At 36.4% G+C, this 26,943-nt stretch overlaps 1 protein-coding gene across 2 annotated transcripts in view; it reads right to left on the reverse strand.

Annotated features, from left to right (window-relative positions):
* The window catches only part of cpne7 (copine VII), an 80,117-nt gene extending 53,765 nt beyond the window's left edge, over positions 1-26,352 (reverse strand). The window contains exons 1-5 of one of the 2 annotated variants that reach the window (XM_051901146.1): positions 26,196-26,320; positions 25,460-25,612; positions 24,263-24,791; positions 8,625-8,807; positions 5,415-5,489 (exon numbers count right to left, since the gene is read on the reverse strand). In XM_051901146.1, the coding sequence (XP_051757106.1) occupies positions 5,415-5,489; positions 8,625-8,807; positions 24,263-24,436 (432 nt within the window). In that variant the 5' untranslated portion in view covers positions 24,437-24,791; positions 25,460-25,612; positions 26,196-26,320. Of the gene's footprint in view, positions 1-5,414; positions 5,490-8,624; positions 8,808-24,262; positions 24,792-25,459; positions 25,613-26,195 lie in introns of both variants that reach the window. The other variant, XM_051901145.1, reaches the window with a different exon arrangement.
* Positions 26,353-26,943: the final 591 nt, after the last annotated feature.

The raw sequence follows: 26,943 nt of genomic DNA on the forward strand, positions 1-26,943 counted from the left end.
TTTTAATATGTAATTTAATGTGAACAACACTGATTAAAGCTGCAGTCCGTAAGTTTTGCCTCTTTGTTGCCATCTCTGTTTGAAACCTGCAATTGCAGTTATTTGCAGAATTATCATCTTTACGTGGGTTGTGGATCGGCACGGCTCCTCACCGCGGATGAATCTAATGTTTGCTGTTAGTCACCGCACCGGTGTGGATACTGTACTTCAGAATCACAGATTCTACGTCTTGGAAGTATGACCAAAATAAGAATTTTCACCGAAAAATGTCATCTGAAGGAGTAAGTAACACTTTTGTTCTGACCAACTGAGGAAAAAAAGCAATAAATCGCGCTGCCAATGGTGATTAAATCTAACGATCGCTTAGCTCGGATCACATCAAACCATGCAAATTATTATTAGTGTAATACTTTGTTCTCAAATTGTTAATGTTAACAACATCAGTATTGCGTGACTATGTGTATTTAGTGTGTGTTAGCGTTACCTATAGATTTCAATTTCTGTAGCCACTCCGCAGTCCGAAGTCTTTTGCTTTTGACTACGGGTGAATCTCCAGTTGTCACTGATGATTGTCATTTGGACCTTTCTGGATTACAATCCACCATCAGAATGATAAGTTTAATTATTGCAGCTGCTGTGAGAAAAGGCTATATATGATCCGTTACCAGCAGCATCCTCACATGCCATTTAGCCTACTAGCTGGGACTTGTTCTTTATGTAAACAGACGTCACGTAATGATGCAAAGACGAATGGCTGCATGCTCGAATTTACCGCAGAAACCCACCAATACCACCTGAATTAGAAAACATTATTACAAGCTTACCATTGTGAATCGGGCTAAGGTAAGGAGATAGTTTTGAACACTGCTTGCTCAAAAATAGATTTTTGATAATTTTTAACCAAAAAAAGTTACGGACTGCAGCTTTATGGAAGCCATTTATGGAATTGTCTTTGACCTCCATTAGTTTCTTTGATAAGAAAAGAGGGGTGAAATGCTGAAATCATCCCATTTTGTCTCACCTCAGATCAAAATGTGATTTCGTCAGCATAAAAAAAAAATAAAAAAAAAAAATCTACATCCAGAGTGTAACCTAATGAGGAGGTCCAGCAAAAACAGTCATTGCTGTAGGTGTTTCAACATGAAAAGGCCATTAGTCTGCAAGGTGGTCAGGAGAAACTGAGTTAAAACTGATGAGAAAGCAGAGAATCAACACCTATGATAAGGATGTGGTATTACGTTTTGTCTTACGAATGAACCTTTTCTGCCTGCAACAGAAACATGCAAAAATAGCTTGGGGTATCAATTTTGTACTTTTTTTTTTTTTGCATGTGTGCCTTGTTTGAATTGAGTTGAACTAGCTGTGATGTCGTAATTGAAATACTATTTTCACATAGTGAAATTGATATTTTACACCATGTTAGCAGATATTGTAAGAATATCCCGGGCCCGTCTACTACCAGAACAATAAGGTATAACTGTGTTATATGATATGAGCCCAGCAAACAGCAGAATTTAAGTTGGAGGTCAAACCACCGGCACAGCAACCCAAACTACACAGAGTTATATTAAAAGTCCTTACACAGGTTAGACCTTATTCCTGAAACCTGATGACTTTTTAATGCACCGGTGTTATAGAGATTCCCCATTATCTATCTCTCAGCCATCACATGTACTAGCGGTTTCACTCAACTGTATCAAGAAATATTTTAAAAGTGACATTTCATTCCAGAAGTAATAAGGAAAAAAATCACTCATTTTGTAATGTGCAGTCATCCTCAGAGTATAGTGATGAGCAACGTGGGCAGGATTTGGCATTTAGTTGGAACTTCAAATAAAAAAAAAGAGGTGGTCCTATAGACAGTGATGAATATCACTTCTGAGTAATAACTCAATGCAAAACTGTGCATTGTATAGGAGTGAATAGGTGCCAACAACCCTCCTATAGTTAAGGCCCGTTCACACCAAGGATGATAATTATAATGATAACTATAAACTGTAAAGTTTTAATAATCATTCTAGCTGTATGAGAATAGGAAAGTCCTAAGGGATTATGTACATCCAGCTGGTTGTTATTGCAGAATAAACCCAGACAGGGTGATCAGGTCTTGCATCACCCTGATGGGGTTTATTCTGCGATAACAACCTGCTGGATGTACATTATCCCGCTTATTACTTGCCACATAAGTAAAAAATTAGACATGAAATATTGACTTGAGTATTTTATTAGGTCTTTAAATGCAAAGCCATTGCTATAGCAAGTGGCAAGTTCAAACTAGATGGATATTTAAGGGATACGGTACAGTCACACCACTTATTACATGGCTTTTCGCCACATAAATAATTATGGGGATAAGAGATATTGAGATATGAGTGATGAAACTGTTTTAAAATCGTATCTGTTTGTTTTCTTATAATCCATTACAGTGTACAAAGCAGTCGTCGCAAAATGGTAGCAGCTGCGTTTTAAATAACTGTACACAAAATATTGATTTGAGTTTTAATATTTTAATAGCTCACCAAACGCAAAACTTCCACAAGGAAAAAAGCAAGCGTAAAGCACTGGCTTCAGTTACCAAGATGAGCCTGTGTTATCAGTTTTTACCGGTGTTATGAGAAATCAAGTCCCCCCCCCACACATAGGACCCAGGCAGTAATGCCTGATCAAAAGTTATCACGATATCTTGACTAATTATAACCAATTTCACTATTGTATGATGTTTATTACATTAAGTGGACCAACAACATGCTTGAAATATAAAACGAATGTCTATGTATTGCATAATAAATCACAACTATGCCTAATAATGTATTTTTATAAGGATAAGGATTGTTGCAACACACTATGTTGAACATAGTCACAGATGCCTGAGATTTGGAGCCAAATTAGAGCTGTATAAAGATGGCAGCATCATTATTTTATTTTTACACAGAGATTGGTAGGTCTATTAGTAAAATCTGTTGACTTTAGCAATCTTTGTTTCATTATATGCCAACGGTGACAGTTCAAAAATGGCAAAAAGCACTTCTTGTGTTTTTTTGCCTCAAGTTTGCAAGTCTGTAACTCAAGAAGTATTAAAGATAAACAGCCTTTTAGATTCTGGTTCTTAAATGTTTCTTTTGGTATCTTCATTTTAAAGGCCCTCGATGGTTCATTCCCAGAGATATGGAGATCTTAATGCGGCTCCATGAGTAAATTGGTAAATTGTACACATTTTCAGTGGTCAAAAACCAAATGTGGGTCACTTTGCATACTGCTGATACTTTTTTTCTTTTAAAGAGGAATATCTGAAGAACAAATAATGTTAAAACTATCTCATGTTTTTCTATCATCACAATTGAATAGAACATACCTGAGTGCCATAAATATTCCTTTTCCAAAGTTTGCATGCCTCTAAAAGTATTCGATATATCTTAATATCCTTCTAGATTCTCATTCTTAATAAACTTTCCTTTTGAAATCTTCATTTTCAAGGCCCAAACAGTTCAGTCCCATAGATATGGGGATGTCAAAGCAGCTCCATGATCAAATTGTTGAATTTTACTCATCTTCAGTGATCAAAAACCAAATGTGGTTCACTTTGCACACAGCTGATACTCATTGCATTTAAAGAGGATTGTCTGAAGAATAAATAGTGTTTAAACTAGATCTGTATCTTGTTTCCCTCTATCAAAAGAATTGCATAAAATATAGCTCTTTGAGTGCCAATAATCCACTGGAAATTGTTGAGGCACATTAACTTGCTCTCAAAAGTGTATTTATAAGAATCTATATTTGAATCAGTTTTAGGGATATTTGGAAGTTGGGATTTTGTTCATTTTAACAGCTTCTGAAACTACCAAGCGTTCAAATACGCGATATCATAACTACACCTTACTGCATTGACATCTCTATATCTATGAGATTGAACCATATAGGGCCTTAAAAATTAAGATTCCAAAAGAAATGTTTCATAAGAACAAGAATCTAAAATGACATTAAGATATTTTTACCACTTCTTGAATTAAACACATGTAAACTTGACAAATGTTTGTTTTTGTTACTCAGAGAGGTGTGTTATATTCAATTGTTTTGATAGAGGCAAACAAGATACATTTCTAGTTTCAGTGTTATTTGTTCTTCAGACATTCTTCTTTAAACACAATAATCAGCTGTTTAAAAAGTTTGTTTCTTGACCATTGAAAATGGATTAAAAACTCGACAATTTGAACATGAAGCTGCTTTGAGATCCCCATATCTATGGGACTGAACTATATAGGGCCTTGAAAATGAAGATTCTAAAAGAAAAGTTTATTAAGAACGAGAATCTAGAAGGATATTAAGATATGTTGAATACTTTTAGAGTTACAGGCATGCGAACTTTGGAAACAGAGTATTTATGGCATTCAGACAGGTATGTTCTATGCAATTGAGTTAACAGAAAAACACGAGATACATTTCTAGTTTTAACATTATTTGTTCTTCAGATAGTCCTCATTAAAAGATAAAGTATCAGCAGTATGCAAAGTGACCCACATTTGGTTTTTGACCACTGAAAATGTGTACAATTGACCAATTTACTCATGGAGCCGCATTAAGATCTCCATATCTCTGGGACTGAACCATCAAGGGCCTTTAAAATGAAGATATCAAAAGAAATGTTTGTTAAGAACCAGAATCTAAAAAGAATATTAAGATATCTTTAATACTTCTTGAGTTACAGGCTTGCAAACTTGAGGCAAAAACATAAGAAGTGCTTTTTGCCATTTTTGAACTTTCACCGTTGGCATATAATGAAACAAAGATTGCTAAAGTCAACAGATTTTAATAATAGACCTACCAATCTCTGTGTAAAAATAAAATAATGATGCTGCCATCTTTCTAAAGTCATTTTTACACCCCTCTAATTTGGCTCCAAATCTCAAGTGAAAAGTCATAACATACCGCTGGATGGTGCGATTGACCTATCAGAGACAAGTATTCCACAGAACCATGTAATAAAGTGAATAACTTTCAGAGTGATTTTTTTTTTTCAGCTGATATACGATTATCACATGCATTATCATGTGTTGGTGTGGACGCTAATACAGTTATCGTTGTAGTTATCATTGGTGTGAACAAGCCTTTACAGACCTGTTACTAAAAGAGAGACAGTGATTGAGAATTGATTTGGACACCTCTGCCAAACAGTGGTTAATGTCAAATGGTTAGTTGGTCTGGCAAACATTGTCTGCTATCTGACTGTTTTGTGTCTCCGGTAAAGTAACTCAAATTGTCTTGTTGTTATTCTGTAAACAAAATCAAAATGCCTCTGTGGATGCTAAAATTAAGTAAAGCCAGATGAAACTTCTACCACGAGAGCTCTTTCAGTGAATGTGTAAATGTGAACTGCAGCAATTAAATATCAATTGTGTGTGTAGATTGTTTCAACTCACTGTGATAGTGGATTTTCCAGCATATTTTCCATATTTCAGCAACAGAGGTTTCACCATCTTTTTTTGGGCCACTATCTATGGAACAGATTAAAATGTTTTAAAGTCACCATGAAATCAAAATTGACAATTATTGTTTTTAATGGAACATTTCAGTATTTATTATAAATAATTCATCTGTGCACATCAATATTTTTTTAAATTCATGAGCCCTCATAATCTTTAATCAGAATATCTTCCCCTCCCTTTTGCATCGACATCTCTTCTCTTCTCTGTTTACTGACGCGAGGGCGGGACAACCTGTCACTCACATGAGATCAACCAATAGCAAACCAGAACCATGCAATCAATTCCCCATGGACAAAATCAAGTCCCTACATTTTTCTTGTTCAAGAAGCCATTTCACTTGGATTTACTTCACAATAAGGAAACTTCTGTTTCATGCCACCTTTAAGGGAATCAAACAGTTATGAAATAATGGTTAGTTGAGAATGGCATAGTACACTACATAGACAAAAGCATGTGGACGCCTGATCTCCACACCCATATGTGTCTGTTGAACACTGAATTTCAAATCCAAGGTCATTTATAGTGAGTTGGTCCTCCTTTTGCTGCTATTACAGCTTCTAAACTGTAGAAGGTTTACATTCAATGTTGAAATAGGATTTGCTCCATTCAGACATGAACATCAGTGAGGCGAACCAGAAATATCCAAACCTGTTAATTAAGAGTCAGCCATTAAAAACTACCGTCAGGATTTACTAGGCATGCAGTAAAAAAAAACTAGCGATGAAAAGGCGGTTGACCTTATCGCATATGCATTTGTAGGAGAAGCAACAAATTTAATGACAAAAAAAAAATGCATGTCTTAACCCATTTTGCGCTTGACATGGCTGTGATAGCTGCTACTACGAGACGGCAGCGCAGAGAACAGAGAGCGCGTGGCAGAATTTTCTCAACTCATGATCCTTTATTTGGAATGTCAGAGGAAGACTTTATCAGAACATATCGTTTGCCAAGTTATTTTTAATTTGTGCTGCTCTTGGTAGATTACATTGGTCATTATGGAAATTAGTTGGCAGCGTCTGTGTTGTTTAAAGGGGAACTATTATGCAAAATTCACTTTTATTAGGTGTTTGAACACAGATGTGTGTCCTCAGTATGTGTAAACAACCAGTCTATAATGGTAAAAATCCACCCAATCCTTTTTTAATAATCCCCATAAATCATAAACAGTCTCTCCAAAAGAGTGGTTCCAGATGTCCCCCTACTCTTACATAAAAGCCCTGCCCATGATTGGCGACGAAATCTGCCCTGTTAGCTTAGCTCCTCCCCTGAGTGAGCTGTACACAGTCCGCCATGTTTATCTCCTCGCCAGAGCACTTAACAGCAGCATTCAAGTAAGAAATGTATTCTTATTAAAGGGTTAGTTCACCCATAAATGAAAATTCTGTCATTTATTACTCACCCTCATGTCGTTCCACACCCGTAAGACATTCGTTCATCTTTGAAACACAAGATATTTTTGATCAAATCCGATGGCTCAGTGAGGCCTCCATTGACAGCAAGATCATTAACACTTTCAGTTGCCCAGAAAGCTACTAAAGACATATTTAAAACAGTTCATGTGACTACAGTGGTTCAACCTTAATGTTATTAAGCGATGAGAATACTTATTTAGCGCCATAAAAACAAAATAATGACTTTATTCAACAATATCTAGTGATGGGCGATTTCAATACACTGCTTCATGAAGCTTCGAAGCTTTACCAATCCTTTGTTTCGAATCAGTGGTTCGGAGCGTGTTTCAAACTGCCAAAGTCACATGATTTAAGTAAATGAAGCTTCGTTACGTCATAAGTGTTTCGAAACGTTTCGAAATTTCAATGGTTCACGTGACTTTGGCAGTTTAATACAAGCTCTGAACCACTGATTAGAAACAAAAGACTCGTAAGGCTTCATGAAGCAGTGTTTTGAAATCGTCCATCACTAGATATTGTTGATTAAAGTCGTTATTTTGTTATTTTTGGCACACAAAAAGTATTCTCGTTGCTTCATAACATTAAGGTTGAACCGCTGTAGTCACATGAACGGTTTTAAATATGTCTTTAGTACCATTGTGGGAATCTGTAAGTGTTAATTATCTTGCTGGCAATGGAGGCCTCACTGAGCCATCGGATTTTGTCAAAAATATATTTTTTATAGATATTTTATAGATATCTCACAATAATTCTCACAATAATTTGTGTTCCGAAGATGAACGAAGGTCTTATGGGTGTGGAACGATATGAGGGTGAGTAATTAATGACAGAATTTTCATTTTTGGGTGAACTAACCCTTTAAAGCTACTAAAGTTATTTAATCAAGAGCAGTGAGTGAGTTTGTTTTTCTTTTGTTGTTTGGTTCATATTAACAGCATATACAGCAGTAGGTATTATACATTATGCTGCTGTCACTTTAATACACAGATCTAATATACACATGTGATTTCTTTCCCTGCTGTTTACGTTCACAGACATAACCGACTGAGTTTGTGAACTTTGTGTGTTTTTGACATAACCTTGTGTGTATTTGACAGTTTAAGTGCAATAAGACGTGTAAGAGAACTTAGTTTAATACTCACAGGATGCGCAGTCTGACAACCAGCTTTCTGTGCGCGTGTTTCGGATGTGTGCGCTCAGAAAAGTATATATCAGAAATTTAATCTGATAAGGCTTTAAAACGCATGCAAATAATTAACTTTCATGATGACGGAGAACTGTAATGTCACGTGAGCGTGGCTGCGATAGAGATGATAATCAAACAGATGTTTTGTTAGTTTTTGGTAGAGTATCCGAGGCACGAGCTGTACAGGCTCCACCCTCTTCTGGAAACTGGGGTGGGGAGCAGCAGCTCATTTGCATTTAAAGATACATGCACGATACAGCATGTTTTTCCTTCCACTCAAAAATGGGCATTTACAACTTAATAAATGATCTGTGGGGTATTTTGAGCTGAAACTACAGAGACACATTCTGGGGACACCTGAGACTTATATTACATCTTGTAAAAAGGGGCATAATAGGTCCCCTTTAATTTGCGGATTGCCAGTAGTTCACCTGCAGAACTTTTCACTCCCAACAGTGCTTTTATGGGATTGTGGCCTCACGCCAATTTGTAAATCTGCTGTATTTTAGCAATATTAAATCAAATGTACAGGAAAAGTGACATCACCTGTCCAAGTGTGCACTCCACACCACCCAGGAAGTCGTCATCGCGCGTTCCAATACTGTGGGTTCCGTGGATGTCGTAGACTTCAAAGCGCAGTTTCTGTACTTCTTCAAAGTAGTAGTCCAGCATTAAGACTTTAGCAAAGACAGGATTCAGGTTACTCTTGATCACCTCAGTACGGTCCAGCTGAAAGACAGAACAACAAATCAGTCAACGGTACCTGAAAATTGTCTGACAGGAAGCATCTGGCTTCTCCACATTATCAACAGTCAGATCACAGGCTGTACTGTTTATTCGTCTGTTTGTGCGCTGTCCCCGGATAAAGTCAAAGAAACGACGGCAGCGGGGATGAAGGCCTCATGAGTCTGATTGTTGAGCGCTTCCACACATGCAGCTGTGATGATCATGGCCTTGCTCTCCACAAAACGCATTTGTTCTCGTTTCTCATTCATCAGCTGTCTCTCTCCTCACCTCCCCCTGCTTTGCTATTGTTCACTGGTGCACGTCAAAAACAAACAGAGCAAATACAATCATTTCTGAATTAAAACCTCGCTGAGGCAATTAGCTGTAGGAGTTAATGCATCATTCTCCGAGATATTAAGGAAATTGTTAAGTTTAGAGAAGCAATCTGACAATAACAGTACAGTAGGGATTGATCGAGACAAGCATTTGGGCTTTACTTTCCAATATACCAAAGCAAAGGCTGAACGAACAAAAAATGGAATTTCACAAAAGAGAAAATGTGATAAAAGCAAGTTAAGCTCATTGGGCCTTGTATTCGGTCTTGTAACCATCCATTTTGGAAATGTGAGTAGAAGAGTGTCAAGGGAGAAGGTTTGGGGTGTAACTAAGCATTGCTACTAACTTAAAAACATTTTTCAGAATGTGACAATAGTTCAGCTGTTTTGATAATTATGGAAGCTTGTTTCCGCCACTAAATAAAAAATAAAAAAGGTAATTGTGACTTTCTATCTCACAATTCTGACCTTTTTTCTCACAATTGCAAGTTATAATGTCAGAATTATGAGATATAAACTCACAACTGCAAGAAATAAAGTCAGAATTGTTATAAAGTCAGAATTTTGAGATAAAAAGTTGCAATTATGACTTTTTTCTCAGAATTGCGAGTTTATATCTCACAATTCTGACTTTATAACTCACAATTGAGAGAAATAAAGTCAGAATTGCGAGTTATAATGTCAGAATTGTGAGATATAAACACAATTGCAAGTAAAAAAACTCACAATTGCGGGATATAAACTTGCAATTCTGACTTGCTTTTTCAGAATTCTGAGAAACTCGCAATTGCAAGTTAAAAAGTCAAATTCTAAGGGAAAAAAAGACTGACTGACTCCGAATTGCGAGTTTATATCTCACAATTCTGACTTTATAACTCACAATTCTGGCTTTATAACTTGCAGTTGCATATTATAAAGTCAGAATTGTGAGATATAAACAATTTTGAGAAAAAAAAGTCATTGCAAGTTTATATCTCGCAATTCTGACTTTATAACTTGTAATTGTAAGTTTATATCACACAATTCTGACTTTATAACTCGCAACTGTGAGTTCATATCACGCAATTCTGAGAGAAAAAAAGTCAGAATTTTGAGATAAAAAGTCGCAATTACCTTTTTTTATTTTTTATTCAGTGGTGGAAACAAGCATAGATAATAGTTCTTGCATTATAAATCTTTTTTTCTTTTTCTTTTTCTTTTTGCAACGAGTATCTGTTTAGCATGAAAAAATGTTACTTTGCAGAATGGTTCACGTAAATGAACCTGTTCAAATAAACAATTCACCAATTCACTGGAGCCCCTACATTGATGTTTATGACTGTTTTTGACACAGTTTTATGGTTTTACTAATCACATTTAATGTAAATGTTTCCCAAATGTATCACTGTTTTTGTGCTTACTGCTCTGTTTGCAAAAAAAGGAAGCTATGGGATTTTGCCTCCTTAAACAGCATCAAAGTAAATTCTTTTTTTGTTAGTAGCTTAGTGTAGCTGACTACTTTTTAAAAACGGAAGGTCTGTTTGTGAAACTTTGCAGGAAACTACAGTTTTAAAGTAGCATCCAAACACTGCTAGGCTGACTCTCATTCTCTGGTGTATTTCTAAAAAGGTCATTTGTTATGTCATACTGTCACACAAATGGAGAAAATAACCATTTAAAATCAGCATGTGAGGTAATCAATCATACTAACACTAAATCAGATTAACAGTGTCAAACTCTAATGTGTCTGTATAGCATATATCAAGCAGGGAATGACCCTCCTCCATCAGCTCATGTTTGACAGAGTCTTTCTCAGCAAATACATACAGCCTCACATATAAAATATTCAGCCCTTCAATCTACTATGCATGTGCCCTTGAACTGAGTACTTTCACATAGCACAAATGGTAGTAAATCAAACTAAAGGAGCTGGTATGGGATGAATCTTAAAAAACCATTATGTGTCCAGGTCAAAATTCATCCCAAAATCAAAAGCAGGAAATAAGACATTGGATTCAGCATAAAGAAAAGGAACATTAATATTTTATTCATTGTGATATGGTTCTTATGAGAATTAAGTATATTTCCCAATCAAATTCTCATTATTATATACTATAATGAGATACTGTAAAGTAGTATTTAAACAGAAAAGTAGTAACGTACTGCTTTTAATTTATGCTCATTTAAATTAAAAAATGAAATGTCACAATGCTTTTTTATTGAGTTTGTTTATAGAAAATATGATTTTACAAAAGACCTGAACATGTTTTAGTGAGATTCTCATAGAGATGATGTAAAGATATGTTATAGCACTGGACTGTTTAGACTTAAAATAGACTATTTCCTCCTGGGAGGTCAAAAATGTGCTGTTCTGGAGGAATATTGCTAATATTACTTTTTTTTGAGGAGCATCTTGGATATAGAGCATGACATTGAGAAACTATTATGTCCAATAACCTCTCGACTAGATTACTGCAATACTGTGCTGGCCGAATGGTTTCTGAATCCCTATACAGGCTAGTTCATACTGCTGCAACTGAGTCTCTGATATCACTCCAAACACCCAACTGCCTCCCGCGGCTCCTCCAATCACAGGAAAGCAGACCTCTTATCAATTCCAAGTGCATCTGCTGCTGGAAAACCATTTTGTTACAGAACTCCCCAGTTACGGAAAGACCACCCTGCCAACATACAGAAATCAGACACATTCCCATTACTGAAGTCTAGGTTGAAAACTCTATTTTTTAACTTTTGGCTGGGTCTACTCGCGACACTTACACAGTCAAAACTGGATTGCGTGCCTATGCCACATAGAGTCTGAAATGAAATGATGATATTGTCAACCTTCCAATTAACTTGTTTACTCGAGTTATGAGGTGAGATGAGGCGAGGCGACAGGCCTTAGAGTACCTTTGAGTGGATTTCTAGTTAGAGCTTTTACCACTGTTTGCTCACTGCGAGTTTAGACTTATCACCATATTAAGATTGTTAAAAGCTTTGAATAATCAAATCGGTTAGTTCAGTTCAGCGTAACAAATCTTCAAATACATAAAGAAACCAACAGGAAGAGATCTTAGTGTCAACATGAAGAACATCATAGTGAGTTATACAGCTGTAAAGGGGCTGTTAAATGAGCCGGTGTTTGTCCCTTTACCCCTTACTGTGGCTGCTCTGTGATGTTTGAGTAGTGTAAGAGAAGCAGTGACAGAAAGGAAGTGATGTATGTAGCCTAAGAGTGTTGTAGAGAGATTACACGGCAGGTTCTTGAGGGTCTCAGTGCAACAGAATATTATGCTAAATTTACACATACTATGTAACGTTCACCTTGAGAGAGAGTGAGTGAAAGAGAGCGCAAAGAGAGATATGAGTAGGCTTAGCTCCCACTCAATTTTAGCTCTTGATTTGCATAACAATGGCACTTCCCATTGATAGGTGCTGCATGAGCAGATAGTGGAACACCTAATGGCTCAAGAACATCAGAGAAGCACTCAGTACAACATAGAGGTAAAAATCCACATGGTCAGAATCAGTTTCGAATAGTTACAATAGCTGCATACGAATATGCCAAACCAGGCTCGTTGGAAAAATTTCTGCAAAATGATATTATGTTGCTTCCTAAACGTTTCAGGACACTTTCAATGAGAAATGTCTAGTGAGTGTCACTAAAAGCATGTTCAGTTTTAACCAAAACTGATTAACGTGAATCTGGCTCATTTTTATTACATTCGTTGTTGTACGTATAATGGCAGTTCGGAAATGAAATGTTCATGGTGACCAAAACGCATAAAAAAGTTTCTGTTTTTATTTGAAAATGGTGTCGTGTAAAGTCTCCTTCAGAAATCACAGCTTTGACACGACACCATTATCAACTAAAAACTGAAAACTTTTTTATGTGTTTTGACTGTTCATTTACACATCAACGGTGTTTTGGCTGCCTGAAAACGCAAACTTTTGAAAGCGATACCGTTAGCGTCTCTGTGTAAACTACAAAAAAGCGAATTTGTGAAAACGGTGACGTCACGCGCATGCGTATTACGTGTTCAGTCTATAGGCATGTAGTTTTTCTTTACAAAGTGACATCGCCAACTACTGGCCTGGCAGCAGAATACAGCGTTTTTAATAGTTTTTGCTGATTTTTTGACAACGTTGACGTCTATACGTGAAAAAAGCAAAGGAAAAACTTTTCTGTTTTTAGTACATTGTTGTCATGTAATGTACCCTAAGATACTACATCAGAACATTTTCTACTTCTTGGTATGTTTATTTAAATGTTTTAAACCATTGTAAGATATGATGTGTTTCTCTGTCTCACTCTTTCATGGAGACGGCCAGCATTTGTTTATTCTTTATAATTTGTACAAAAGTTGTTTTAGTTGTTTCAGTGGTTTGTTTTCAACCACTGAAATTTTCAACCACTCATCTATTTTATATAGAGTCCGATGAGAATGATTATCCTGACGTACCTCTGTAGGCTACACAAATTTCCTCTGAAAATTAAAATATTAATAATTATAATAGAATAATAAAATAAAGATTTTTTTTCCTTTTATTTAAAGCTGCAGTCCATAAGTTTTGCCTCTTTGCCGCCATCCCTGTTTGAAACCTGCAATTGCAGTTATTTGTGGAATTATCATCTTTACGTGGGTTGTGGATCGGCACGGCTCCTCAGCGCGGATGAATCTAATGTTTGCTGTCAGTCACCACATCGGTGTGGATACTGTACTTCGGAATCACAGATTTTATGTCTTGGAAGTATGACCAAAATAAGAATTTTCATCAGAAAATTTAATCTGAACAAGCAAGTAACAGTTTTGTTCTGACCAACTGAGAAAAAAAAGCATTACAATAAATCGCGCTGCCAATGGTGATTAAATCTATAGGATCACTTAGCTCATATCACGTCAAACCGTGCAAATTATTATTATTGTAATACTTTGTTCTCAAATTGTTAATGTTAACAACATCAGCACTGCGTGACTATGTGTATTTAGTGTGTGTTAGCGTTACCTATAGATTTCAATTTCTGTAGCCACTCCGCAGTCCGAAGTCTTTTGCTTTTGACTACAAGTCAAGTCAAGTCACCTTTATTTATATAGCGCTTTTTACAATGTAGATTGTGTGAAAGCAGAACTACAGGTAAATCTACATGTAAATCTCCAGTTGTTACTGATGATTGTCATTTGGACCTTTCTGGATTACAATCCGCCATTAAAATGATAAGTTTAATTATTGCAGCTGCTGTGAGAAAAGACTATAAATGATCCGTTACCAGCAGCATCCTCCACATGCCGTATAGCTACTAGCTGGGACTTCTTATTTATGTAAACAGACGTGATGTAATGACGCAGAGACGAATGGCTGCATGCTCGAATTTCCCGCGGAAACCCACCAGTACCATCCAAATTATAAAACATTATTACAAGCTTACCGTTGTGAATTTGGCTAAGGTAAGGAGATTTCTGAACACTGCCTGGTTACATACTTGCTCAAAAATTGATTTTGGATAATTTTTAACTAAAAAAAAAAGATATGAACAGCAGCTTTAACATTTAGTATTATTGTTTTAATTAGAAGAAATCAATAAATTGTATAATTATAATAAAAAAAAAAAGGATTATTTTATGAGTTATACAAGGCATGTTTGTTAAATGAAAACTATAAAGGAAACAGAATTACATTTGAAAAGGGCTTCTCATGTGATTTCACCAACTTCCGGTTAAAGCCCTGCCCACTTCCGGATTTATTCAAATACAGATACAGATACAAATAATTTTGAGATTGTTACAGATACAGATACAGATATTGGCTCCGCTGCACACCCCTAATGCTAACAACCACTTGCAACTTCTTGGCAACCACCCAGAACACTCTAGCACTGTTTTGCAGTTTTGCAGAGTTTTGAATAGGCATTTTCAGGCAGAATATCTGAAAATCTATTTTTGTTAAACACTGGAGAATTTCTTGACTCAATTTTGAACTCAAGTTTTTCTGCGGTGCAGTGCATGAACACACAATGAATTCATATTTTGTGCCATAAGTAATGTTAAAAACAGTGTCTTTTTAAATCCAGTAACAATCCTTTCATTTCCACATCAGTATTTTGCTGTGAAGGGACTGCATTTAGAAGATATATATTTATATAACAAAAACTGACAGCAGTCAGAGATTTGGTAAGCTTTTTACAAACCACTTGAAATCTTAACAAAAATGCCTAATGTGCTTATCGAGCTATGATTTAAAAGGATACCTTTTGCAAAACGGGTCAATGGAGAACATATCTGTTGCTTTGAACATTCAGCGATTGTAGAGCAGCATCGGCTTAGTGTCTCATGCTGTGACGATTCATACCCTCAGTGCTTGCATGAGGACATTAAAGCCTAATGTTTAACTTATCATATTCTGAGCATTCTGTTAATATGATCATGGATCAATGTAACGTGTTCCAGTTCATTAAGAAGTCATGGGATATAATGGGAATAACATGGGAATATGAATAGGATGGGATTGAGAACGAGGAATATGTGAAGCCGGGTCTCCTCTAAGCAAAATGAGACTATATTGACACATCCTAGACATGTATGCCAAGATCCCTGAAAACGTCTGGCAGACATTCAAGAAAATGTAGACTAATAATGGCGAAAAGCCTGTGTCTAATATTAGTTTTTTTTCTGCTCCAGTGAAAAGCAATCTGGAATGTGTAAAAGCCAATGTCAGGGAAAAGATCAAAATCATTAATCACATAAATACTACTGCTCTTTGACTGAAATGACAAGTGTAAAACCATGCAAATGATATTCAAAGTGAGTCTACCTTGAATATACAGTATGTAGCAGTCTGTAAATATTCTGAAAGCATTTTATAAAGTGGTCATAAGTTTGAGAGACTATAATTTGTCATTTTGTAAATAAAACCAAGGAAGGTTGTCAAATATGGATCTTCTATGCTCACAGAAGATTACATTTAAAAAGTCCACTTTAAACATTTTGCTAACTATAAACAACTTTGCAATACATGTCAAAAAATTCTCATTAATTTGCAACTACATGTCAACTAACTCTCATTAGAATATTAGGAGACTGTAGGTTAGGGTTCAGGTTAGTTGAATAATTTGACATGTAGTTACTTATAGTCAGCAGAATATGGAAGCTTGTTTACGCCATGAAATAAAAAATAAAAAAGGTAATTGCTTTTTATCTCATAATTCTGACTTTTTTTTCTCAGAATTGCAAGATATAAACTAAAAATTGTGAGTTATAAAGTCAGAATTGCATGAAGTAAAGTCAGAATTGTGAGATATAAAGTCAGAATTGTTAGTTATAAAGTAAAAATTGCGAGTTATAAAGTCAGAATTGTGAGTTATAAAGTCAGAATTGTGAGACATAAAGTCAGAATTGTTAGTTATAAAGTCAGAATTTTGAGTTATAAAGTCAGAATTGCGAGATATAAAGTCAGAATTGCGTGATATAAAGTCAGAATTGCAAGATATAAAGTCAGAATTGCGAGATATAAAGTCAGAATTGCAAGATATAAAATCAGAATTGCGAGATATAAAGTCAGAATTGCGAGATATAGTCAGAATTGCGAGTTATGAAGTCAGAATTGTTAGTTATAAAGTCAGAATTGTGAATTATAAAGTCAGAATTCCGTGATATAAAGTCAGAATTGCGTGATATAAAGTCAGAACTGCGAGATATAAAGTCAGAATTGCGAGTTATAAAGTCAGAATTGCGTTATATAAAGTCAGAATTGCGAGATATAAAGTCAGAATTGCGTGATATAAAGTCAGAATTGCAAGATATAAAGTCAGAATTCCGAGATATAAAGTCAGAATTGCAAGATATAAAATCAGAATTGCGAGATATAAAGTCAGAATTGCGAGATATAAAGTCAGAATTGTGAGTTATAAAGTCAGAATTGTGAGTTATAAAGTCAGAATTGCGTGATATAAAGTCAGAATTGTGAGTTATAAAGTCAGAATTGCGTGATATAAAGTCAGAATTGCGTGATATAAAGTCAGAATTGTGAGTTATAAAGTCAGAATTGTGAGTTATAAAGTCAGAATTGCGTGATATAAAGTCAGAATTGTGAGTTATAAAGTCAGAATTGCGTGATATAAAGTCAGAATTGTGAGTTATAAAGTCAGAATTGTGAGTTATAAAGTCAGAATTGCGTGATATAAAGTCAGAATTGTGAGTTATAAAGTCAGAATTGCGTGATATAAAGTCAGAATTGTGAGTTATAAAGTCAGAATTGTGAGATATAAAGTCAGAATTGCGTGATATAAAGTCAGAATTGCGTGATATAAAGTCAGAATTGTGAGTTATAAAGTCAGAATTGTGAGTTATAAAGTCAGAATTGCGTGATATAAAGTCAGAATTGTGAGTTATAAAGTCAGAATTGTGTGATATAAAGTCAGAATTGCGAGTTATAAAGTCAGAATTGTGTGATATAAAGTCAGAATTGTGAGTTATAAAGTCAGAATTGTGTGATATAAAGTCAGAATTGTGAGTTATAAAGTCAGAATTGTGTGATATAAAGTCAGAATTGCGAGTTATAAAGTCAGAATTGCGTGATATAAAGTCAGAATTGTGAGTTATAAAGTCAGAATTGCGTGATATAAAGTCAGAATTGTGAGTTATAAAGTCAGAATTGTGTGATATAAAGTCAGAATTGTGAGTTATAAAGTCAGAATTGCGTGATATAAAGTCAGAATTGTGAGTTATAAAGTCAGAATTGCAAGTTATAAAGTCAGAACTGTGAGATATAAAGTCAGAATTGCGAGTTATAAAGTCAGAATTGTGAGTTATGAAGTCAGAATTTTGAGTTATAAAGTCAGAATTGCGTGATATAAAGTCAGAATTGTGAGTTATAAAGTCAGAATTGCGTGATATAAAGTCAGAATTGTTAGTTATAAAGTCAGAATTGCGAGTTATAAAATCAGAATTGCGAGTTATGAAGTCAGAATTGTGAATTATAAAGTCAGAATTGCGAGTTATGAAGTCAGAATTGTTAGTTATAAAGTCAGAATTCCGTGATATAAAGTTAGAATTGCGAGTTATAAAGACAGAATTGAGTGATAAAAACAGTTCAGAAGTCAGAATTGCGATTTCATATCTTGCAATTCTGACTTTATAACACGCAATTCTGACTTTATAGCTCACAATTGCGTTTAAATCTCACAATTGTGAGAAAAAGATCAGAATTGTGAGATAAAAAGTCACAATTAGCTTTTTTAATTTTTTTATTTAGTGGCAGAATCAAGCTTCCATAGTAGAATGTCTGTTGGAGAAGCATCAAAATAAAGTGTCAGCAGATATTAAGCAGACAGTCTATTAATACTCTAATGACTGCTAGTTGACATGAAGTCGCAAAGTTGCTTATAGGTAGTAGATACAATGAGACAATACAATGAGTCAATGGTGTCCACTGTCCAGTGTTGTTTTGAACACCACTGACTTTGACTGTATGGACAAAAACAGCTAAAATAAAGATCTTGTTTGTGTGCTTCAGAGAACAAATAAAGTCATACAGGTTTGGAGCAACATGACGGTGAGTAAAAGATGACATGTTTTCATTTTTGGGTGAACTATCCCTTTAAGAGGCTGTTCATCCAGTGACTCACCAGCACTATCATCAGCATAACCACTACAAACACTTCAAAACGAAAACTAATCATGTTCACAATTATGCATCTCAAACCATCACAACTTGCTGCTGCAGTCAGACTTAATCATTTGCACACAGAGTGAAGAAAATGCATTTAGTGTTATGATTGTCTTATACACAAGGCTGCGGAGCATAACATTTTTTCCACGGCTACACGGCTCATCTTTGTGTACCTCAGCTCCCAATGTGTGACTGAAATAAGTTATACAGAATACTGAACATTTTTGAGATGTAAAAAAGAAAGCCACTGCAAAGAGTCAATTAGTCTCAAATGGACAAAGATAAGCAACAGTTTTCATAGTATTCTTCTTCGTTATTCAATCTAGATCTTTGCCAGCACATGGCGATATGCAAGAAAATCTGAAGTGCAAAGTGTCCGATTAGGGCAATCAGTTATTTTCGAGATATTCAACTCGTGTTGATTGTCAAACAAATCTTTGGAAAAGAAGCCAGCAATGATTCACAACAACATCTCAATGGCTTTTTCATTTTCCTGTTTTATGTGTCCCTTCTTTTAAATACAATGAAAGCTGCAGCTGAAGCAGTTGATGGCATCTCTCACTTTGTTCACTGTGATGTTGAACGTGACACAGTTGTTGGAATAATGGGGCAAGGATTAAGATTTCATCCTTCAGCCTGACACGTTGCAGCAGACAGCTTCGCAGCTTCGCCGAGCTGTCTTCAGAACCACTGCTGTGGCTCCAGATATTTTTTTTCTTGCAGTGACTGCTTTGATATGGAAAAAACACCAGAGTGGTCTCTCTCCTTGCTTCAAGCTCCCTCTCCTGCTGTGCGACAATTCCCTGCCTAGATTAATTCCAAAAAGTGCCCACTCCCCCCACTCACATGCACTTTGAACAGCCTAGTCAACCTTCACAGTCAAGCCCTACTATCAGAATGTCAACTGAAAGCATTGTGCGAAATTATACCCATCCAACAGTTTTTAACCCAAAGCCTATAGGCTTAGAATTTAACACTTAGGTCTGTTTTAACTTTGAATCATTAAAGATTAGAAAGAGTCAGTTTTATTAAAAATAAAAAATAAATGTATTTACTTCATGCAGGCTTGGGAGGGTTACTTTAAAAATGTATTCTGTTACAGTTACAAATTACTTCAAAAAAAAAGTATTCAGTAAGTACCACAATATAAAAGTAATGTAATCTGATTACTTTTGGATTACTTCAAGGTCACAAACTTAACAAGCTCGGATCAAACATTTCTGTTTATGTTTGTTCTGCTTTAATTTTAATGTTTAGCATTTTGGTTACTTTTAAAACCATTTAAAACTAAGTAATCATGTCTCATTTCCACAACTTGGGAATACACAGCCCTGAATATAATATGTAAAGGGCTATTCAGACATCTAGTGGCTACAGTATGGTATTACAGATTATTTTTTAGTCCTTTGATAAAGAAAGTGTTTTTGTAGCTGGAAGGCGAAGTTTGCGCTGTTCTTTGAAAACAAAATAGCAGCGAAATTTTCATGAATTGAAAGCGTTTTTCCCCGCGGGCAGCATCGTTTCAACTAGCAGCAGTGATTCAGTCTGCGTCTGAGATTGTAGACAGGTGTTATTTGCGCATGCACCAGCGGGTGGCTCACATGAGTCATCACTGGCAACAGAACCAGGAAATACTGTATAATCAAGCAGCGCTTAAAATGGCAAAATAATGATTTATTTAGTTTTAAATTAAACGATTGTAATCCTGATAGTATCCTCCCTTTTTTCAAAATGTAACTGTAATCTGATTACTACATTTTTTGACGTAACTGTAATGAATTACAGTAACTGGATTTTTGTATCCTGATTACGTAACGCTGTTACATGTATTCATTTACTCCCCAACGCTGTCATGCTATCATGCTGATATTTGGGAAAAATAGCCCTCTCGCGTATGTGATGTTGCTTAACTATATCATATGATATAAATATTAGACAAAAGGCTTGTTCGACTTCATGCGGGGCCGCAAAGATCGGCTGCCGCCTGACAAAAGCAATGCATTCTGGTTAGAAAATTTGTCCGACTTTGATTGGCGCTGCAGCCGCCATACGATCACATGTGCCATCAAAGTACCGCAAGAGCAAAACAAGAACAGCCGCCTAGGTCAGGCGCTGCAGTTGCTCAAAATCGGCTGCGAAAGCTTTGATGGCGACACACTTTATTCTCACTGGACAGATTCTGTGATGACAAGGATGACGTGTGTTGCGAGTTTTTTTCTTAGACAAGTTCCTGTATTTAACCAGTCTTGATATTGAATATCTGATATTCAAACAAAACACACAAAACATTTACAAAAATTAAGATTACGCTATCTAGTAAATATACTAAAAAAATCGCGTGGTCTGGTTCAGCACACTACGGAAAACCCTAAGTGTCCGATCTGACATCCTCCCCCGCCTGCAACCGGCAGATCTCGCCAGCCGGTGACAGGCTAGTGTAGTTCATATCGAACAAGCCTAAAAACTTATAGAGAGGCTTTTTTTTTTGCTCCTATATTTTGAGTTTTGGGGCATTTGTATTCATTTTTATTGGCCTTTTTGCCCCAAGCCTCCATTAATTTCAGACCCTACTAGCCAGGCCAATCAATCAGTCAATATTGGTAATCGACCTTATCAATAAATAGTGCTCATTTCCTGTTTTCCAATATTTTTGTGAATTGTGAGTATATTTTCTTTAAAACAAAATTGATTCCAATTCAGCAATTTTGTGTATATTTTATACACAAAATTATGTCATTTCTGTCAGATGATTCTGGTTCATTTCTGTCCTTATTTACTCATCCACATCTTTTTCCAAACCTGGGGTGCGTTTTCCATACAACCCATGGTACAACTAGCTAGTAACAACCAAAACCGTATTATCGTAAACCTATCGTTCAGCCACGCTTGATGGAGTAATATTACTCTTGATGGAGTAATAACTTCTTTAATGAACCCATTTGAGATCGAATTAATGCTAGATTTTTTTTTTGCTATAAATTACATGGCATCTGAGAATTTTGCTTTATTTACAGATTCAGTCATAAGCTTGTTCTTACAGCACGTACGCACATGCACACTCTTAAAAAACGGCCCTTTAAATCTCTTGACAAACTAAAAAATGTAAATGACATTTGTATATATTCGAAATAAAAGATATAGATTGTACTGAATGTCAGCTTGCTTATTGTGCTCAAGATAATGCTTTATTAAGTCCACATGCTTCTAACCACAGCTCGAGAGCTCTCGTTCCAACCACACAACTTTGCGATGCTGTTTGCGAATGTTCGTTGGAACAATGGTTTCGGGAAACAGCCACTTGTTGGATGGAACTTGCAACCATAGTTGGTTAACGATGCTTTCGGGAAACGCACACCTGCATTTTCTAAATCTACTAGGTTTTTTGTCGTTTCTGTTTGCCTTTGTATTTTTTTTACACTTTGTTCATGCATTTAAGCCCTGATTAGTCAGTAACTGATAACTGAGGGCAAAAGGATGTTGCCAAATGGGTTATTTTGCCCAGACATGTTCAACATCTTTTGTTGATCCTGGAACAACATTCCTGTCTAAAAACATAGCCCTAACCCTATCCCTGCCCCTAAACCTAACCCTACCCATAACTTATCCCTAAAATCAGGGGGAAATGAGAGATGAATAAGGATGGCGTAGAAGCCCCTAACCATTGCTGTAAGCCTAAACTTGACATAAACTGTAAGCTTGTCCCTCGAATCTGATTGGTTAATTATAACGTTGTTCCAAGATCAAAAAAGAAGTTGATCCAGGAACATGTTTTACTTGGCGAAATCACACTCACCTTGCCTGTCTGCATCAATTCAGTTAGGTGAACATGATTTCATCAAATTCAACAATCATTGTTGATCCTGGAATAACATTCCAATCATCGAATCAGATTTGAGGGACAAGTTTACAGTTTATGTCAAGTTTAGGCTTACAACCAGGGGTAGGTGCTTCTACATCAGTGTTATTCACCCTGATCTTAGGGATAACTTATGGGTAGGTTTAGGTTTCGGGGCAGGAATAGGGTTAAGACTAAATTTTCGGATGGTAATGTTGTTTCAGGATCAACAAAATATGTTGATCCAGGAACATGTCTTAGGGCATTTCCACACCTTGTTTTGTTCTGAAACAGGGACTTAATTTATTATAATGTTGCATTTTCCCCTTGCTTTGGTTCGCTTTCACAAGGCAACATTTCAAAGCGTACCAAAATGTGTTTATGCAAATCACATGTGAGTAAAACTATCCTCTTATTGGTCAGAGTTTCCCATGCGTCATCCATCAAGATGATTGACAAGTTCGCTCCATGAGTTTATTATGAGCTTTAAATTAAGACACACGCAATCACTATACGAATACAGCCACCATTCTAGCTGTTAAATTATATACTACATTCATATTAATTCAAACACGCTCTCTCTGGATCTCCCAGCACTGTCTACTAGGCTAACTGTGTCGAGATGCATGCAAACACTATACGAATGTTATAATGCAGCAGAGCAGGAAACAAGGCTCCGTCGGGACACAACATTTTAAGATGAAGAGGCGCTTTAGTTTTCAACTGCAGTAACTAATGTGCTCGCTCACAGAATCAGTCACAACTGCCTTTTATATAACACATTTCCCATTATGAATATGATAGTGTTTGGTCCGTTGGGTCGGATTGCTTTCACATCTCAAGCGAACAACCCCAGAGTACATTTGCAATCATGCCAAGACTACTTAATTTAGGCGGTCTCAGAGCGACTGTTTTGTTGCGGATCCAGGCGTGATTGCCATGTTCACATATGCCTAAACAAACCGAATCAAGGGAGAAAACGCACCAGGTTCCAAAGCAAATGCTCAGGTGTGAAAGCACCCTTAAATCTGATTGGTTGATTGGAAAGATGTTGATCCAGGAACATGTTGTACTTGGTGAAATCACATTCACCCCCTCAAGTTGTTTGTAAAATTCTTTGTTCTGCTGAACACAAAGGAAGATATTTAGAAGAATGTTTGTAACCAGGCAGATCTGGCCCCCACCATTGACCACAATAGTATTTTTTTCCCTACTATGATAGTTAATGGGGGGCGAAATCTGCTTGGTTTCAAACATTCTTCCAAATATCTTCCTTTGTGTTCAGCAGAACAAAGAATTTTATACAGGTTTGGAACAACTTGAGGGGGAGTAAATTTTCATTTTTGGGTGAACTATCCCTTTAAGTTTCATTGCATCTTTTTTCATTCATGTCTGTATTTGGGGTTCTTCAGAGGAAAGCAATTCATTCAGGTTTTAAAAGTTTAAATTGTTTAAAATATATTTGTGTTTTATCAGCCGTTGCCGCACTGCTCTCTAGACAGACATTTAAAACAAAGAAACATTGGTTGGCCAGTATTTCTAACTGAACTGCTTTATAACAAAACCAATATTGTAAAATAAATATTCCAATAGTGCAAAGATCTAATCAAGCCCCAATAAAGAGGGAAAAAAGGAAAACTCACTTCAGTCCATTGACCTTGGTTCTGTACCATGAGCATGACGCAGGGGTCAGACTTATTGAGCGTGTCTCGGTCCAACAGGGACTTGCAGGAAACACGCAGCTCCACCTTGGAAACACAAGCAGCAGGGCCTCCTATCCCTGCCACCGGGGACGTCGCTTCCTGTGAGTCACTCATCCTGACAGAAAGTTGAGTGCGGAGGGTCAGCCGGAGATGGGAGACGGGCGATCTTTAAAAGCCTCCGTTTGATTGAACCAGGACTCTCCCATGCAGGGAGTCTACCTTTAAATGTGACCTTGTGTTGTTTCTTCGCAAAGCAAAAGATGTGGAATGTCTTAAAATGTATCTGTCGGTTCGACTTACAGTTCTTCACATAGAGACATCTCTATGTCTGATTCGCTTTAGAGGAGAATGGGCTGCTGGGAGTGGTTCAGATTTAAATGGGATGTTGTAAATCAGAGATGTCCATTAGTATTACAACAGGAAAATCCCAGATGAGATCTTCAGTTGACAGCCTCTTCACATCAGACTCCTAAAGCAAGAAATAAGCATGTGAGCGTAATACATTTTACGATGTACATCCTAATGATTTAGTTTTAACATCCAGTGAATGGACAAAAGCACCAAAACCACACTATCGACTTACATTGAATTTAGGGAAGGGAATACAAGGTTCATAAGGGAATATATAGGCTAAATTGCATATTAAAAAGTGAGCACTCAGAATACCATTGCCATATGAAGGGACCATGCACACAGAATGCGTTTTTGCATTCTTCTGTGCAGTTTTCTATTGTTTTTTTTTGTTTGTTTTTTTTGCGTAAACATATGCGTCTTTTGCATCATCTTGCGCATGACATGGCGTTCTAAAACGCGACGCTTAAAAAACGCGTCTCCAGACCTTGCTGGTTTTTAAATTCCACTGCTAATTTGTGCCAAACGCGTTACTTGTGGACGCGAATGCGATTTAGGGTCTTTTTGCCGCCATGTCAAAATAGGCGCTCTTACTAACTTGTCATGTAACTTTGTGATAAAACTAAGTAAAACTATGTAATTTTAAGACCCCTCCAACTCAATTTGTTTCGACTTCCTTCACGGTGTTCAAGCCAACCCGCCCCCTATAATTCGTACCCGGCGGTCATATTTCGTCATCACATTACCAATAACATTAATGGTGTGTTTTATGCATTAGCTACTCACCCTTTAAATGATCAAATAAACAAAACGAGTAAATATATCAGCCAGCAAAGTGCTACAGTAGCCCAGTGCGCGCGTGGTTCAGCAGCACGGATCATGGACAGCTCCTCTCACATCATATCCACTTTACTGTCTGCAAGAACCAATCGAGCCATTCTAGCGAGGAAATTACTGCACGGTTAGTGATCTTTCTTGCGTTACACAAGACAAGACTGCTATCTCTTGTGCCTGAAATATTATTTGATTCGAACCACAAGTTAAACGAGCATCTTCATGCAGGCTAACTGGCGCTTGTACATTATTTTAATATGCAACAAGAATACACCAAACTTTTCCGGTTTAACGCAAATAACCCATTCTAAATGGCGTGAATAAAGTGGCAATAATATAGAAACCTATACTATGAAGTGAGTGTTAATAGATTACACTTTAGTCCAACTTCTCTCGCGCGCGCGCCAGCAGCGCTTGTTTGGCAATCAACCCACAATCCATTTTATATCCTCTATTACTTGTCAAACTCGCATGAATGTAGGCTATGTGCCGATTAATGAATACCGTTTATTCAATATTTATTTTACTGCCTCTTTTATCTTTCCGCAAAGACTTGCAATCACTGGCAAGTTAGATGACATATGGTAAACACCCTAATCGTTTGTCCCTAATCATCACTGACATCGTGTATGCAAAGGCATAATAATAATAATACACATGACTGTAAATAAGAGAGCTGTGTTCTTACCTGCTGTTGCTGCTGCTTCTCTCAGTGTGTGTGTGTGTGTGTAGAGGAGCGGCTGACACATGCCCACCGCGCGCTAGTTCGGCTCTGCCGTCATGTTGCGCTGAAGAGCCACATTGGAGTGAATTAAACAGCTTCTTTATCCGACACCCTCAGCAGGAGAAAAGGCTTTTACTGACGTCAGTTTTGACAAGAATCGAAATAACAAGCTTGAATGAATGTGCAGAAATCATGTTTATATGGGTTATAATGCCTTTTTGTGATTTAAAAAAATATATTTCTATAAATATTTAGGTCACAATTTATATTAGGTGTCTTTATGTACATTCATAAAAAAAATAAATGTTTGGTACAGTGCACTTATTGTGTTGTAGGTTATTGGAAAACACTTTAGCTGCTAGTGAGGTGGGATACGGGTAAGGTTAGGGACAGGTTTGATGGTATGAGTAGGTTTAAGGGTGGTTAAGGTATAAGGGAAGGGTCAACAGTGTAATTATAGATGTAATTACATGCGGGTATTTATTTAAATATAAGTAGGCTTACAATGTAAAAACATGTCGCCTTTACATGCATTGTATCAAATGATTAATTTAAATGTTAGTACACAGTAGTTAAAGACCACATTTTAATAAATTCTATATGCCACTTGCTACTTATAAACTTAGGGATATAATGGGTTAATGAAAACCCTGATGCAGACAGAGCTGACACTGCTATAAACAAAACTATACAATAGCATACAAAATCATGG

The sequence above is a fragment of the Ctenopharyngodon idella genome, chromosome 7, assembly GCF_019924925.1.
Source record: "Ctenopharyngodon idella isolate HZGC_01 chromosome 7, HZGC01, whole genome shotgun sequence".
NCBI lineage: Eukaryota > Metazoa > Chordata > Actinopteri > Cypriniformes > Xenocyprididae > Ctenopharyngodon > Ctenopharyngodon idella.